The sequence below is a fragment of the Elaeis guineensis genome, chromosome 2, assembly GCF_000442705.2.
Source record: "Elaeis guineensis isolate ETL-2024a chromosome 2, EG11, whole genome shotgun sequence".
NCBI lineage: Eukaryota > Viridiplantae > Streptophyta > Magnoliopsida > Arecales > Arecaceae > Elaeis > Elaeis guineensis.
The window spans coordinates 99239523-99255944 of NC_025994.2; the positions used below are offsets into that span (position 1 = coordinate 99239523).

The window sequence follows — 16422 nt, forward strand, 5'->3', positions numbered from 1 at the left end:
TAGCAGTTGCTAGGCATGATGTGTAATGAGGTGAACAAGACCCATAATTTGCGCCAAATGAACAGGGGAGCTACTTCCATATATATATATATATATATATATATATATATATATATATATATATATATATATATATATATATATATATATATATATATATATATATATATATATATATATATATATATATATATATATATATATTATAGTATGATATATTTTTTTATCACAAAGTCTTGATTTTATAATAAGAAATATATGGTTGTTCATTGGAATATTGTAAGAACATTTAAATCATGAAATCAATTTTTTTTCTTTTTTTTTTTGGTGGGGGGTTGGGGGGAGGGGTGGGGGGGGATTTAGGCCGGTGAGATGCCACATTAATAAAAAATAGGGCCATCCCTTATATCTACTTTTCTTCTCCCATCAAACTAGTTGCCATCGTCGGACTTGCTATGCTTGGGCAGCCATCGAGGAGGGGATGAGTCGCTACTGCTGCTACCAGGGACCTCTTATGGAAGAGGGGGTAGTTGGCCTAAAGCTTTCCATCTTTGCTTTTTTCGAAAAAAAAGGGAAGGATCCAGGTACATGGGGTTTGATCTTGATATCCTTCGAACCAATGGAAGGTCAAGGTACATGGGGTTTGGGTTGATGCTAGAAGGTGTCCCAAATTGGCATGGTATAATTAGAAGTCTCGGGTGAGCATCATGCAACCATATGCCTGGATCTTTTGAAGTTTTTCCGCTAAGAATCCTAGATGTTTACAAATATTCTAATAATGAGACTTAGCTCTATAGGTGAGCAAATGTCTGGGCAAAATAGTGTTAAGTTGAACAATTTATTCTTAGGTTTGCAGATCGAGGAGCTGGTTAGTATTTGCCATACTTAAGTTAGTCTTCAGTAGAGGTAAGGATTATTTAAACAATCGTCTACATGATTATAAAAAATTTTATTTATGATTGTACCTGCATGATTGCATGTTTTATTTATGTATCGGCTCATGTATCATGTGTTGATGAATTGATGTTGCATGGTTTATGATTAATTGATATTTAATTATAGCTATCATGTTAAATAAAAAAAGTTATGAATTAACATGGGTTGTGGGCAGCATTTAGGTTAATCATTCATAAAACAAATATGGTGTATATACTGAGTTAGTTTTAGACTATGGTGCAGCATTACCATAGATTGGAGTATGATCATTGCTAATCTAATATTGAAAATCAGATTATAACTTTAATATAATAGATGGGGCATTGGTGATGTTTGGACTGATTGGCCATGCAAAAAATATGGTATGTGTGCTAGGTCAACTTCGGACTGGGTGCAGCATTATGTTTGGTCTACTACGGACTGGAGTATGGTTATAATTAGTCCAATATCGGAAGGAAGAATATAAATTTGTATAATTATAAGAGTAAAAAAAAGGGAGCATATAGACTAGTTGGCCATATGTGAAATATAGCGTATTAGCCGCCGGTCAAGATATGATTTATGGTTGCCGGCTATGGATGAAAATATAGTGTGTGTTTGGTTTGCCACGAGTTGAAGTATGATTGTGACTAGTCCAATACTGAAATCAAATCAAGATGATGAACTATGTTTAATTGAATGATTTTTGGACTAGCCTGCATATGTGAAACATAGTATTTGTAATATCAGCTGCAGGCTGAGAAGTGGTTGCCGACTATTGGTAGAAACATGGTGTGTTTGGCCTGCCACAAATTGGAGCATAAATGGATTTGGTCCAGTGTTGGAGTGATAACATGGTCATAATCCAACTATGTTAATCAGATAATTAAAGATAAAATTGAATTGAATTGTTGCTTAGATAATATATTAGTGACATGTACTTCAAGATTTCTGTATGGTGATATATATGCAACTAAGTAGTTATATGATTAGACTTGATATGTATGTTGGTATGACTTATATATGCATATTTTATAGCATACATATTGTTATATAGAGCATTATTCAAATTACTAATATATGAATCTCTTATTTTCTTAATGGCTGATATTATTGCAAAGGTGTCTTATATTCATGCTAGTATGAGTATAAGGGATTCTTACTAGACTGCAAAGTTGACACCCTCTTTTTTCTTCAGAGTTGCAGGATGCATATATTGGTCAGGTTAGATATGGAGTTTCAAGCGATGAAGTTATTAGTTAGTTAGTTGATTTTCTAATACAGAATAAATGTTTTTATCTTGTAAATCTTATTCAATACAAATGGATTGATTTAGTTTGTAAATATGGTTGAATTTTTATAATTTTTTTGATATTTTTATGGATTTGTTGATTATTTAGGACTTGCATGATTTTTAGAATATTGCTCTAAGTTCATGTGGCCGTGTCATACGGTCGACTTAAGTGTTGGGTTCCGAGAATGGCATTTCATACTCTTATTTCTCCCATCTTCAGTTAGTGAATATTGGTGTGGATCCTCCATTAGAACTTTTTTACTTTTATTTGTGATGATTAGCATAGAGAGGTGGTGTCATTTGTCCATTCTGCAAATTAATTTGGAAAGCAGCGGTTCCAAAAAGGATGAAGGTTTTCATCTGGTTGGCTATTAAAAGTTGTCAACACACTGGCAAAATTTTGAAAAGGGGTGGGAAGTGAGGAGCGGGTGTTCGCTTTGTGGCGGCAGTATAGAAATATGTTAGGATTTGACGCCTCGAGATTCAGCCCATATTGAGCCCACAGTGAGGTTCGCGGCGAAAAACGGAGTCCAACGAGACCAAGATCACCTGAAACGGAGCTCGGATGGAGGAGATACGAGCTTTCGAAGTCGGCACGAAAATCGAGGCGGCGGAGGATTGCCGGCGACCGGCGGCGGACGGCAGCGGCGCGGCCGCAGGCGGCGGCGCGCGGGACGCGCGACCCAGGCCCGCGCGCGGGGGGGCCTGCGGCCCAGGCGGGCGCGCGGCCCAGGCGCACGCGGGCGCGCGGTCCAGGCGCGTGCAGGCCCGCGCGCAGGCGCGTGCAGGCCCGCGCGCAGGCGCGGCCCAGGCCCGCGCGCGCGGGCCGGCCCAGGCCAGCGGGCCTGCTGGCCCTTGCCCCGGTCCACCGTGGACCGGGTGGTCCACGACGCGGTCTGTGGATCGCGTGGGCGTTTCCCACGCGTTTCTCGTGGTCCACGGCACTATTCCGTGGATCGGAGCGCGATCGGAGGGCCCAGGTGATTCCCGGTCTTGATCCGACGGTCCAGGAGGGTTTTTGGCTTTGTTTAGGATTCCTAATCACTCTCTAACCTATGTTTAAGCCTTTAAAAGGCCCTGAGAACGAACAAGAGGTTGCGGTTCGGTTTCTCGCCGTCGTACGAACCAGAGGAGAGAGAGAGGGGCGAGGGCGCTGTAAGAGAGGAGCAGGAGGCTCCTGGACAGCGGTCGCCAAGCTCTTCAGGGGTTCAGGGGGGTCTTCAAGAGAGAGAGAGCTTTTGTGAGGGGAACTTCATGTGAGAGAGAATTGGGTGTACAAGGGTTGAGGGTGAGGTCTCCTCTTGTAAAATTTTCTTTTCATAGTGAAGTTTGCATGCCCCGTGGAGGCGAGCCCTTTTGTGGCTGATCCACGTATTTTGATTGTTTTTCCTTTTGTTTTGTTTCTTCTTTCTTCCTGCTGCATCGCGTGGTACTGAAAGGATCTTGGGAGGTGGTGTCCTGGCCAGACATCCACCCAACAAGTGGTATCAGAGCAAGGCGGTACAAGGACGCAGATTGCAGTGGTGGTGAGCAAGACTGAAGATGGAGAAAACAGGAACAATTAAGATGGAGATCAACAAGTTTGATGGTAAGAGCAATTTCTCCTTGTGGCAGGCAAGGGTGAAGGACGTGCTCATCCAACAGGGGTTGATCGATGCTCTCTTGTGCGATGAGAAACCGACCACCATGGAGGTGCGGGATTGGAAACGGCTACAGATGCAGGCGGTGAGTACCATCCGTATGTACCTGGCGGATGAGGTGGTGATCCATGTGCTGAGCGAGACTTCCCCGACGGTGCTGTGGTTGAAGCTCGAGGAGTTGTACATGGCGAAGTCTCTCACCAACACTCTTTTCCTCTGGAGGCAGTTTTACCAACTGCGGATGACTGAGGGACAGAGCGTGCAGGAGCATCTGAGCCACTTCCAGAAGATCCTCACCGACCTTCTCAGCGTTGGAGAGAACGTTGAGGAGAAGACCAGGGCGCTGGTTTTGCTGGCGTCACTTCCTTCTTCGTACGAGTCCTTGGTGACTGCTCTTCTAGTGGGGAAGAGCACTATCAAGATGGACGAGGTCACCGCGGCGATACTCCAGAACGATGTTCTCAGGAGGGAGAACCCAGCTTCGAGCTCAGGTGTCGATAGCTCAGCTTTGGTGGCTTCTGGAGGTGCAGGAGGCGGTAGACGGAGCGACAGGAGATCGCAACGAGGGCGGTCTAAGTCCAGGAGGGACTTGAGCAAAACCAGATGTTACCGGTGTGAGGAGTTGGGGCATCTAGACAGGATTGCCCTCAACTTAAAAATCGGACGGTGGCTGCTGTAGCGACGGCCGGCAGCGATTCAGATGGAGATGTCCTGGAGATATCTGACGAGGTATCTACTTCTTCCCAGCAGTGGATATTAGATTCTGCATGCCCCTATCATGTGTGTTGCAGAGAGGAGCAGTTTGACTTTCTGGAGAACAGTGAGAGCACTGTATATCTGCCGAATGGATCGAGCTGTGCGATCAGAGGCATTGGGACGGTCAGCTGGAGGACACATGATGGTGCAGTGAGGAGATTGGGGGAGGTCCGATACATACCCGATTTCAGGCGGAATCTTATCTCACTTAGCAGACTGGATTCGAGAGGCTACAGGACGGTAGCTGATGGAGGAATCCTAAGGGTGCTACGCGGCGATAGGATTGTGCTGGAGGGGAAGAAGGAGAGCAGAGGACATTATTACCTGGCAGGGAGCCCAGTGCGAGGTGGAGCATCGGGAGCCAGGTGGAGCCCAGAGCGAGGTGGAGCTCCAGGAGGCGGATCGGGCACGAGACAGGAGACTCGGGAGGACGAGAGGTGACGTCGCAAGGTAAGATTCCTATTGCCGCAGGATGATGCCCCGAGCAGGTCTCAGGTCAGGAGGAGCACAGCATACGACGGAGATGGGATCGAGCAGCCAGGCTCGACTCTCATGTTTGCCCATCCATGATCAGCAGGCGATTGCCCCAGGGCATGGGGGCGAGGAGATCCAGAAGCTCTCGGAGTTTGAAGGAGGCCGAATATCGAGTCGAGGTAGAGATTGTTAGGATTTGACGCCTCGAGATTCAGCCCACATTGAGCCCACAGCGAGGTTCGCGGCGAAAAACGGAGTCCAACGAGATTAAGATCACCTGAAACGGAGCTCGGATGGAGGAGATACGAGCTTTCGAAGTCGGCACGAAAATCGAGGCGGCGGAGGATTGCCGGCGAACGGCGGCGGACGGTAGCGGCGCGGCCGCAGGCGGCGGCTCGCGGGACGCGCGACCCAGGCCCGCGCGCTGGGGGGCCTGCGGCCCAGGCGGGCGCGCGGCCCAGCGGGGCGCGCGGCCCAGGCGCACGCGGGCGCGCGGTCCAGACGCGTGCAGGCCCGCGCGCAGGCGCGGCCCAGGCCCGCGCGCGCGGGCCGGCCCAGGCCAGCGGGCCTGCTGGCCCTTGCCCCGGTCCACAGTGGACCGGGTGGTCCACGGCGCGGTCTGTGGACCGCGTGGGCGTTTCCCACGCGTTTCTCGCGGTCCACGGCACTATTCCGTGGACCGGAGCGTGATCGGAGGGCCCAGGTGATTCCCGGTCTTGATCCGACGGTCCAGGAGGGTTTTTGGCTTTGTTTAGGATTCCTAATCACTCTCTAACCTATGTTTAAGCCTTTAAAAGGCCCTGAGAACGAACAAGAGGTTGCGGTTCGGTTTCTTGCCGCCGTACGAACCAGAGGAGAGAGAGAGGGGCGAGGGCGCTGTGAGAGAGGAGCAGGAGGCTCCTGGACAGCGGTCGCCAAGCTCTTCAGGGGTTCAAGGGGGTCTTCAAGAGAGAGAGAGCTTTTGTGAGGGGAACTTCATGTGAGAGAGAATTGGGTGTACAATGGTTGAGGGTGAGGTCTCCTCTTGTAAAATTTTCTTTTCATAGTGAAGTTTGCATGCCCCGTGGAGGCGAGCCCTTTTGTGGCTGATCCACGTATTTTGATTGTTTTTCCTTTTGTTTTGTTTCTTCTTTCTTTCTGCTGCATCGCGTGGTACTGAAAGGATCTTGGGAGGTGGTGTCCTGGCCAGACATCTACCCAACAAAATATTTTCTCGCTTTTTTATTAAATGCTCATTTGTGAGAAGCATTTGGGATACAATGAAGACTTGTTTAACTCTTTTTTTTGAGGTTCAAGGGAGGCACATAGCCACCTAGCATTTATTCAGTAATCAGATATTTGCAGAGCGAAAGAAGAGAAGAATAAAAAATAAAACAGAATGAGGTAGGAGTACAGAGAAGAGGAGGGAGTGAAGGAACAAACAAGAAAAAAAATCCACAATCAACCACGATCTGATGGGTTACGGAGAAAAAAAATATGAAGCTTTAAATGGACGAAATAGATTGTCAGCTGCAAAGCTTTTCTTGTGGCTTGGAAACCTGTAACATGAAAGCAACATTCAAGAGCAGAGGTCTTGAACAAGTGCTGGTGCAGACTTGACTTTTGACCAGATTTTTTCATGCTTTAGAATTGAGTTTTTTTTTTTTTTATGTAAATTGGAGCAAAGGTTAAACATGCTGATGCATTCATAAGCTATGGAACTGATAGAGGAGAATTTGTTGGGAAAATTTCTTGCGTCTCTCTTTCCAACAACTTCAAGTGATTGCCCCAACGAGAGATAGGATTAAATCTAAGAGCATGGCCATCTAATTTCCTGCACTTATGGACTTCATCGAGGACCCTTGCATCTGTTAGAAGACCCGGGTATCGGCTTGCAATGGCACTTTGTTGGCATGTGTGGCAAGAGCGTAACAGGAGAATCTTCACCAAGAAAATAGCGAATGTCTTCTCTGTTCTGCTGAAGATTTTGCATTCTTTTCGGGCGTGGGACCATCTAGGTCCTCAAAATCACTCTGATGGCCATCCCAGAATTTGGGAGCGTATGAAATCCCTGCCGTCCAAAGGGGAGGTTTAAGTCTTTCACAATGGAATTGTTGGTAATCTCTCTGACTGTCTCATCCTTGTTATCGCAAAAACTGTATCGTCACAGATCGGAACTTTTGGGGGAAGGCCATTGTTGATTTGGGAGCTGTCCCCCTACACTGCCGAGCAGAAGTGATCTGAGGTTCGTGTGAGCCTTACGCTTCAAGGGATCTGTGATCGAGAGTTAAGTCATCTTATCTTCTTGCTGAGAGTAGTGAAAGTTCCATCTTGAGTGGTAGCTGCTGGAAGATCCTCTGTTCTGCTTTGTTTCACCGATTCCTTCTTCCTTTTTCACCTTTCTTTACCTGCTACCTCATGTGCAGCAGCTAAACTTGCATATTTTTTCTTGTAATTATCCATTCTTTTAATAAAACGTGGGCGGTTATTGGCTTCCCTTTCGGTCAAAAAAAAAAAAAAAAAAAAACCTCGATTCTGTTGGATAGAAGAGGCATGCTGCAGATCTACGGAGCCAACATTTGTACTTAAGAACGACACCTACAGTGCATTTTCCATTCCTTGGAAAAAGGAAGCAAATACAGGAAAGGCTGCTGTGAGGATGAGGGGTGACACTTCTCTCACTCAAGATGAGATGGGTGAAAGAAGTACCTTTACTACATAATCTTCTCACTCAAGTTTGGATTTTATTTATTTTCTTACACAATCCTCTCAGATTTTATTGATGGATGAATTTTTCGATGGCTTCTACAAAGTCATACTTGTGTAGAACTACTTTAAGAAGGAGCTTGCATTTTAGTCGTTAAGTACTTCTGTTTGTTGTAGAATCCATGCAAATTCTGATTATGATTACAACTGAGGTTATACATAATTTAAAGCCATCAAGATTCTGGTTATTATTGTATTATTGTATTTGGAAAATTACCACATGAAGATAAGGTGAATTATCAATTTAAGAGATTTTTTGAGAATCAATATTAGTTTTGTTATGCATGGATCGCTGACCAAGTCTTCTCTCACATTTTCTTCTCCCTTCTTCCTCTTCTTTCCCTTGTTCTATTCTTCTTCTCCACTTTTCATTTTATCCTTCTATTCCTATTCGTTTTCTTCATAAACAGTTTTTTTTTTTTTCTTGTTTATTTTCCTTTAGTACATGAACCAGCATCGATCTATAATAAAATCAGATGCATGTAAACCCTCTTGCAACGCTAAAATCCAATGCCAAAGCCTTTTTACTATGTTGAGCTATATCTCAAGCCTATAAAATGCCAAAGCCTGATGTCTCATCGTAATAAAATCCTGAGTCAACTTGTTCAATATGCACTCTGTACATCGCACGTCTATTCACATGAATAAAAAGGAAAAATTATTAGATCTAACTCTTAGAAAGAATGATATAAGTCTCTTGAACGCTCATCTATAATGTTCAATGTTATTTGCCACGAGTAGGAATTATACATTAAAGCCTTTCACTCAGTCTCAAGAGGAAAATATAGTAGGAAGATTAAGGAGGGATTACAGAAGTGTCCAAGATCCTAAAATTCCAACATCCATGAATTATGGTGATTGGTGTCATACATATAGATGGAGCTGGAGGCTCCAACTAAAAATTTGATGATCGTATTGTAAGCTCTTTAACATAACGTTCCAAGTGCCTCTGTTGTCGGCATAAGCTATATTCCAAGGATCTTGTTGCTATGCGTAGTTGTGTACGGATGAGTACATAAACATCAACTACTACTGCGCATAAGAAAAAGAGGGGACGGATGATTGGTCAATTGTACAGGTTTAGTGCTGATGCACAGTTTCATTTAGAAGAGTTTCGTGTAGAAAACAAGTATCTAATATGCTTCTCCCTCTATTACAAGCATCAAATATTCACTCACCGCATTCATAATAAACCATAGATCTGGGAAGAAATTAGGCTTTTACACTCCTCTCCTGCAGCTGAAAGGAAATCGTACAATTAAGACTCAAATAGTACTGTTATAGTCCATCTCTATACAACGGAATAAGCTTATCTGTAAACAACTGAAGTGCTTAAATTGCCTGCGGAGAAAGAAATACTTATTTTGAAGAGTGCCTTATCGGCCTCCAAGCATTGTAACCGTGACTTCGTTTGGTGTCATTGAATTTTGTTGACTGGAAGATGAATCTTGTTTTGTTAGAGAAATTTCTATGCAGAAACCAGGCCGTTTTGGCTTTTGTAGTGCGACGCCTTCATTGCTCAACATCAGAACCACCTCTGCCATCGTTGGCCTATCATTGCTTCCTTCTTGCACACATAGGAGTCCAACTTGTATACATCGAAGTAACTTAGATATAGGGTATGAATATCCCATTGCTTCATCAAGTAGCTCCACACATCTACCTTCTTCCCAGAGTCTCCACACCTGAAAAAAGCAAAATACATATCAAAATGAAATTGCAGCATCAACAATATATAATATGAAGAACAAGGAGCACTGCTGCATTTGAATGAATACTTACATGACCGATAAGGTTCATAGAATATTCTGATTGATGCACCATTCTATTTTTCTTACCACTTAAGATCTCCAGTAGTAGAACTCCAAAACTGAAAACATCAGATTTCACTGAAAAGGTACCATCTGAAGCATACTCTGGCGACATGTACCCACTGCATGCATGCCATTAATTAGCACTTCAGTAAATTATCTAATGAGAGTAACACATATACACAATTGAATTGATGTACTCACAACGTTCCGATCACCATCCTTGTTTTCTCTTGATTTTGATCTCCTTTGAAAATTCTTGCAGTGCCAAAATCTGAAATTTTCGGATTCATATCCTTATCAAGCAAAATGTTGCTAGCTTTGAGGTCCCTGTGGATTATTGTTAACCTTGAGTCTTGGTGAAGGTAAAGAAGACCTCGAGCGATTCCTATGATAATGTAAAGACGCTTTTGCCAATTCAGCAGTGCACCTTGTTTTTTATCTGGTCCAACATTTTATTCTGTCTTAGGTTACAATAATAACACTCAAATTCCTATTTAACAAGTTGAACATTATGTATTTAAAGTAAGCTATTTGATCATTCATATGAGTGGCAGTTATAACAAAATTTGTTCAGATAAGGCTGCTTCCTTTTAGTCTGGGGTCTTGATGTAAAATGAGGGATGATTTGAGAAGTCCAATAGATACAATTATTGAATGTATACAGTTTTTCTTTACCTAACATTAAATTTTTTATGGCATGATACTAACTTAAATTAGTGTAACGAACATGTCAGGGTGTTACTAATTAGAGTATTAGACACTTTGATGTCCAATTTTTCCTAAAAAAAGGAAAAATTAGAGTCGTATCAATATTTGTTGCAAGATTGTCAAAGAGTTTGAACATTCTAAAAGATTAGAACTTCACATTTCATGCATGCATTCATGAAAATATATTATTATGTTCCTAGTATTTTATGTATTTAAATTTATTATTGTTTTACTGGTTTGTTGGAGAATATCAACCTCATAGAAGGTTTCCGGTGCTCGCTCAAAACAATCTTCTTGTTCTTGAAATTATAAGGTGAAAAACGCCTCCTTCTAAATTTGAACTCATTCAGTTTGATAAGATAGGTCCATTCTTAATTATTAAGTTCTAATTGCCTAATTGTTATCGTACGTCCTTTTTATAATACAGTATAACCACAGGAGATGTCACGCTCAATTTAGTTCAACATGCAATCACCTTTGCAGCGCTAAAAGTGCAAAAGAGAGTAAAATAATATAAGTACCAAAAATAAAGGCATCCAAGCTCTTGTTCTGCATGTACTCATAGATTAACATTCTTTCCTCTCCTATAATGCAGCAACCAAGAATCCGAACGAGATTTTTGTGCTGCAGTTTAGGAATTAACATAACCTCATTTTTGAACTCCTTCAGACCCTGCGCAGAATCCATGGACAATCTCTTGACAGCAATCTCTTGTCCATCATCCAACCGACCCTGAAATTTGCTATATTAAAGATTTAATTTACAGAAAAAGATATGTTAATTAGATGTATAATGAAGAAAGACGATGTGATACAAGTAGATGATTACCTTATAAACAGGGCCAAACCCACCCTCTCCAAGTTTATTGTTAACGGAGAAATTATCAGTGGCACTTGCAATTGTAAACATGTCAAATAAATTCCATTCCAGTTCCATTCCGCTACGTTCTTTGGAGGAGGTGATTGGTACAGCTAGCGTCGGAACTACAAAAATAACCAAGTCAACCATGAGAAAATCGGTCAAAGTACTTGTACACCAATTGTTGTTATATAATTTAAATAGAGTTAAAAAATGCAACAAAAATATGAAAAGTTTTTCTAATTAGTTGAAAACTACCATACATGGACAAGAGCATAGGCATCATTGAGCTTTGGGATTTAAAACAAGCTAGCATATATGAAAACTACCATATTTCACTATTTTGCAGAAAATTAATCGATCCATTTATTTTAAATGCTAAACCATTATATAGACATTCACAAAAGCATTTGAATGGGAACAATATTGAGGCCAATTCCTAGTTATTATAAACATTTGAATATTTAAAGGTAAAAAAATTTTACCTTGTTTTCTGTTCTTCTTCCATAAAAAAAGACCAAGGCATACCAATAGGAGGAATATTGACACTAAGATTGTCGCTATGACAATCTTCTTTGTACCAAAATCACCCTTTGTCGAATCTGCATAATAGTTCCTTAAAATCAGAGCTTTCACCTGTGTTATGTTTCTTAAGAAGAGGAACCATGCAAGTCTCCACCTGAATCTATAATGCATACAAACACGCACAGACGTGCACGTGTGGTGTGTGTAGGGATGCATGTATGCAAATATGTACAATAATAATGCAATAGCTTGTCCTCATTTTCTAAATATAAGGTTGACTTGAAATAAATGCAAAAAGATTGTCAAGGTGGCCATCAAACAATCAGTTTTATTATCAATCTTTTTTTTTTTTGAAAAAAAAGGATGGTAACAAGACAACTTGGTTAGAAATCCAGCATTTTGGTCCAAAAAAAAAAAAGATGCCGTATTGCTGAAGAAACCCAGCTGAATATGATATTTTGACTTTTCGGAGAGCTTATGGATGCCGCGGATCAATAATTGGAGGCCTGGGAGGAAAATTCAGCAGGAATGCACGGGAAAAACTTACCTTTGGGTACTTTGACGAAAGCCCTTCGGTCCACGTAGTCGCCTCTCTTACCATTAGAGAGAGGGAGCCTTTTCTTCCAACAATTACCACCTTCATACTGGTAAATGGCTACTGCACAGTTGCAATCGCCCAAGCATTCTCTTCTACATCTGTCCTCATCTATGGGAGCCAAGTGCTCGTAGGCGGATAAAGGCCAATCGACATTGATCATCTCCGTCAACGTGAACCTCCCGTTGCAGTTCTGGGGTGCAAAATTTGGAGTACACCCTTTGTACTTCCTATTTGGATCCAGGAAAGAATAGTCGGGTGGGCAGACACAATCCACACTCTGATTCCCACCACCGGATGTACAGTAGCTATTGAACCCGCATGCCCCACTGCCGGTCTTGGAGGTGAGATTTCGGCAGATGTCTGGAGGTTGGAAACCCACCGTAGTCCAGCCGGCACCACTCTTCACATTCTTTGGGTAGATATAACGCCTGAAGACCCCATCGAAATCGAGTGTTGCCCTCTGATAGAAATTTTTCATTGAGTATATTCTCTCTGGCAAGAGATCGACGTTGGTATTATTTAGAGCCAAATAGATGGTTCCGGTGGACTCGTTGAAGACAAGCCGTGATCCATTTCCAGTAGTGTTGGTAGCCCAGTAAGGATCATATTCAAAGCCGGTCATGATATTGAGCGGGTAAAACGTTAGATTTCCGTCACTTCGAACGCTGAGCTTGAACCGTCCGGAGGAGTAATCGGTGTCCATCAGACGGGACCGGAGCTCCTTGCCTACAGCCAATACTTGGGAGGGCAAGATGGTATCCGAGGGGTGGTCGAAGCTTTGCCATCGGACCGAACCGTCGCCGCTTGCCAATATGAAGTTGCCGTTATCAAGCATGGCGGCATATGTAACGGTAACGTTGACTTCGGCATTCCATACCTCTTGGCCTTCTTGATCCTTGAGCGAGAGCTGCCCGTCGTCGGCGAGCACCACTGTGGCTCCAGCTTGAACTGGTTCGTTCCCGTTTGCACACCAAACAACAGTTTTTTTCTCTATCTCGTCGAACCATATGGCGAAAAGAAACAGGCCGCCATCAGCTTCCACGGGGCGAAATCCGAAAGCGAACTCGCCAGAAGGTGAGAGCCAGGCAGTGGTCCGGCCGGTCCGAGCAGCAAGGGAGGTGCCCAAGCTTATATTGCGGTAAGTTATGGTTCGAGCACAAGTTGGACCAAGCATCAGCACTATAATTTGGAGCAGGAGGTGATGGTGGAGGAGACAAGAGAAAGGCTCCATTGTCTGATATTTCGTTCAAGCTGAATTCATTCTTCCCATGTTTTTATTTACAAGGGTACTTGACGTCGCTGCCATGCATGGGGACAAAATAATCATTGCAATGGTGATACCATGTCAAATTTATAATAAAATAATAAAAAATTTTATATTTTACCGGTTGCCATATATTTCATCGATTTTTGTAAATAATATTCTATAGTATCCTCTGTTATTTATCCATTTTTAATTATTGATTGATTTGTTACAATATTGATGTGGTACCATCATTGTAATGGATATTTAGCCATGGTCAAAACCAACGCTTCCGAAGAATGTGACATGGTTTGATACCATCAGGAGATCATATGCGGTACACTCATGCACCATAAAATATTATGCATCTAGAAATGGCTATCATCAGAGAATCGATGACTATTAGGGTATATGTGATACATATGAATCGACATGCACTCATGAATTGTCTTGTTTGATGGCTATTTATTTTATGACAATGACCATTTCATTGCACAATATAGAATTCTTGCTCCTTTGAATATTCTTTATTCATACTTTTCTCACATATTAAACCCATTGCATGAAATTGGGGGTGGAAGCAAGTCAAGTTTAGCATATATCTTAAGTAGAAAAGGAAAACAAGAGAGAAAAATGATTTTATATCTCCATTGCACCATATTTTATACATCTTAAAGATTATATATATTAGTATATAAATTCCATACTATATATATATATATATATATATATATATATATATATATATATATATATATATATATATGTATATATATATATATATATATATATACATATATATGTATATATATATATATATATGTATATATATATATATATATATATATATATGTATGTATGTATATATATATATATATATATATATATATATATATATACATACATACATATATATATATATATATATATATATATATATATATATATATATATATATATATATATATATATACATATATATATATATACATATATATATATATATATATATAGGCTGATATAGAATCACACAAATAAAGAACAAATATTAAGGACTGATACAAATTATTATGTATTCCACAAAATTATTTTTATAAAATCATGCTAACAAAAAATTAATATAGACTAATCCTTAATATTATGCTAACAAGTGTTCACTTGCAACGGACCTCATGACCAAATCCTGCCCATATGGAAGCTTACCAAAAGCCCATCGTTTTTCTTTTTGTTTACTTTCGTTTTCATTAGTTCTTGATTTTATCATTGCTAAAAAATCATACTTATAAAGAAAAAAGCTTAGTTGAGCTGAGCTTCCTTCATTTCCGATAATGCATGTCTATTTGGCTCCAAAAATTGTGGACTCATTTTATTTTCCAATAAGAAGTCTTTCTCAATTTAGCTGATTTTAAGCTACTCATGAGCAGCTTGAATCATTTGCAACCTTGATCATGATCGTTCTTTAACTTCAACATTTTTTTAAAAAAGAAGTTAAAGGAGTAAGATACTCCTTCCATGTTGGTTGTTGAAAGATGAGCAATATATAAGATGTACCCTCTGTTTGGTATGAAGATATATAGGTTGAAGGAAGGATGGATAGAGAAGGATTAAGGATGGATAAAAATGGAAAGAAGGATGGAAAGATAGGCGAGGGAGTGTTTTTGGTGGAACATGAAAGAATAGATGAGAATGATTTTCTTCTCAATCTATTTGGTATAAAAAGAATAAAAAAAAAAGATGGATGATATTTATACGATAATTTTACTAAATTATCCTTTGATAAAAGTATTATTTTCTATCAATTTATGACACTTATTTATACTAAAAAAGTTTTATAATATATAAACTTATAATCATTATAATTTAGAATTATATAAAAATATATAAATACTTTGTTTAATTTAATAAATAATTTTTAAATTAAATATGTATAGATAAAAAATATATATTAATTATATAAATAATTAATTAATTTATAATTTGATTTTAATAGTTAATTGGTTTTACACAAATAGTTAACTAAAAAATAGTGAATATAAATACAAAATTGTAGATAATTTTAATTATTTACTTATAATTATGAAAATTATGTACTAAAATTAAAGTAATTATTAATAAAATCTTAATAGTGTAGGGTAAATAGTATAAGTAAAATATAAAATATATATAAATAAAATAAATAAAAAAATAAATATGATTTTATCAAATAATTAATGAGAGATAATTTTGTTACTATAGAAATCCATTCCTTATATGTTTTATCTATCCTTCCTTGCATAAAAGAATGCAAATTGATGGATTAGGTTGAATGGGCAATCCCTCTTTTTTATCCATCCTTTCTAAAATTTTTAAGCCACATGATGGATGAAGACCATCCATCTTTTTAATCTTATCCGCTCTCCCTTTCATGACTACAACCAAATATACGGGAAAAGTCTCCTCAGAGGGATGGAGACATCAACGTGTCTTTGATGAGGACTCAATGCAATATCTCTTCTTTGTTGAAAGACCAAACATGTTGTTGACCAGAGGCTATTCCTACTCAGAGAATGTACTTGTCTAGCGTGTGATGCAGTGAGAGACTTGGACGCTTCAATTTTGTCTAAGCGTTTCCTCCGAGAGTGATCTCCCTCTCTTGGATCAACATGGACCCCCCTGGCTTTTAGTCGCTTCCATTTTTTTTCAAAAAAAGATACAAAAAGGGCTGAGCCAAACAAAGATCTGCACAATATATACACCGTATGTCATGAATTACCGGGTTTGCACTCTCTATTGCTAATTTTGAAGAAAAAATTAAGGCTGACATCGTTATAGAATCTCCCTCAAGTCACAGCTGCAGAGCTTACAATCAGAGA

At 40.2% G+C, this 16422-nt stretch overlaps 1 protein-coding gene across 3 annotated transcripts; it reads right to left on the bottom strand.

Moving 5' to 3' along the window:
• Window positions 1-8883: 8883 nt before the first annotated feature.
• LOC105049944 (G-type lectin S-receptor-like serine/threonine-protein kinase LECRK3) lies at window positions 8884-13558 on the bottom strand. 3 transcript variants are annotated; one of them, XM_073252352.1, is made up of 8 exons: window positions 12277-13558; window positions 11690-11806; window positions 11175-11329; window positions 10868-11078; window positions 9840-10077; window positions 9607-9757; window positions 9184-9509; window positions 9027-9063 (listed from the first exon to the last, which is right to left on the bottom strand). In XM_073252352.1, the coding sequence occupies exons 1-7, from the start codon at window positions 13556-13558 to the stop codon at window positions 9201-9203; spliced, it is 2463 nt and encodes an 820-aa protein (XP_073108453.1). In that variant the 3' UTR covers window positions 9027-9063; window positions 9184-9200. The 3 variants fall into 3 exon arrangements, with proteins under 3 accessions (XP_073108452.1, XP_073108454.1, XP_073108453.1); XM_073252351.1 differs by having other exon boundaries at window positions 8884-9509; XM_073252353.1 differs by lacking the exon at window positions 11690-11806 and having other exon boundaries at window positions 8884-9509.
• Between the last annotated feature and the right edge of the window lie 2864 nt (window positions 13559-16422).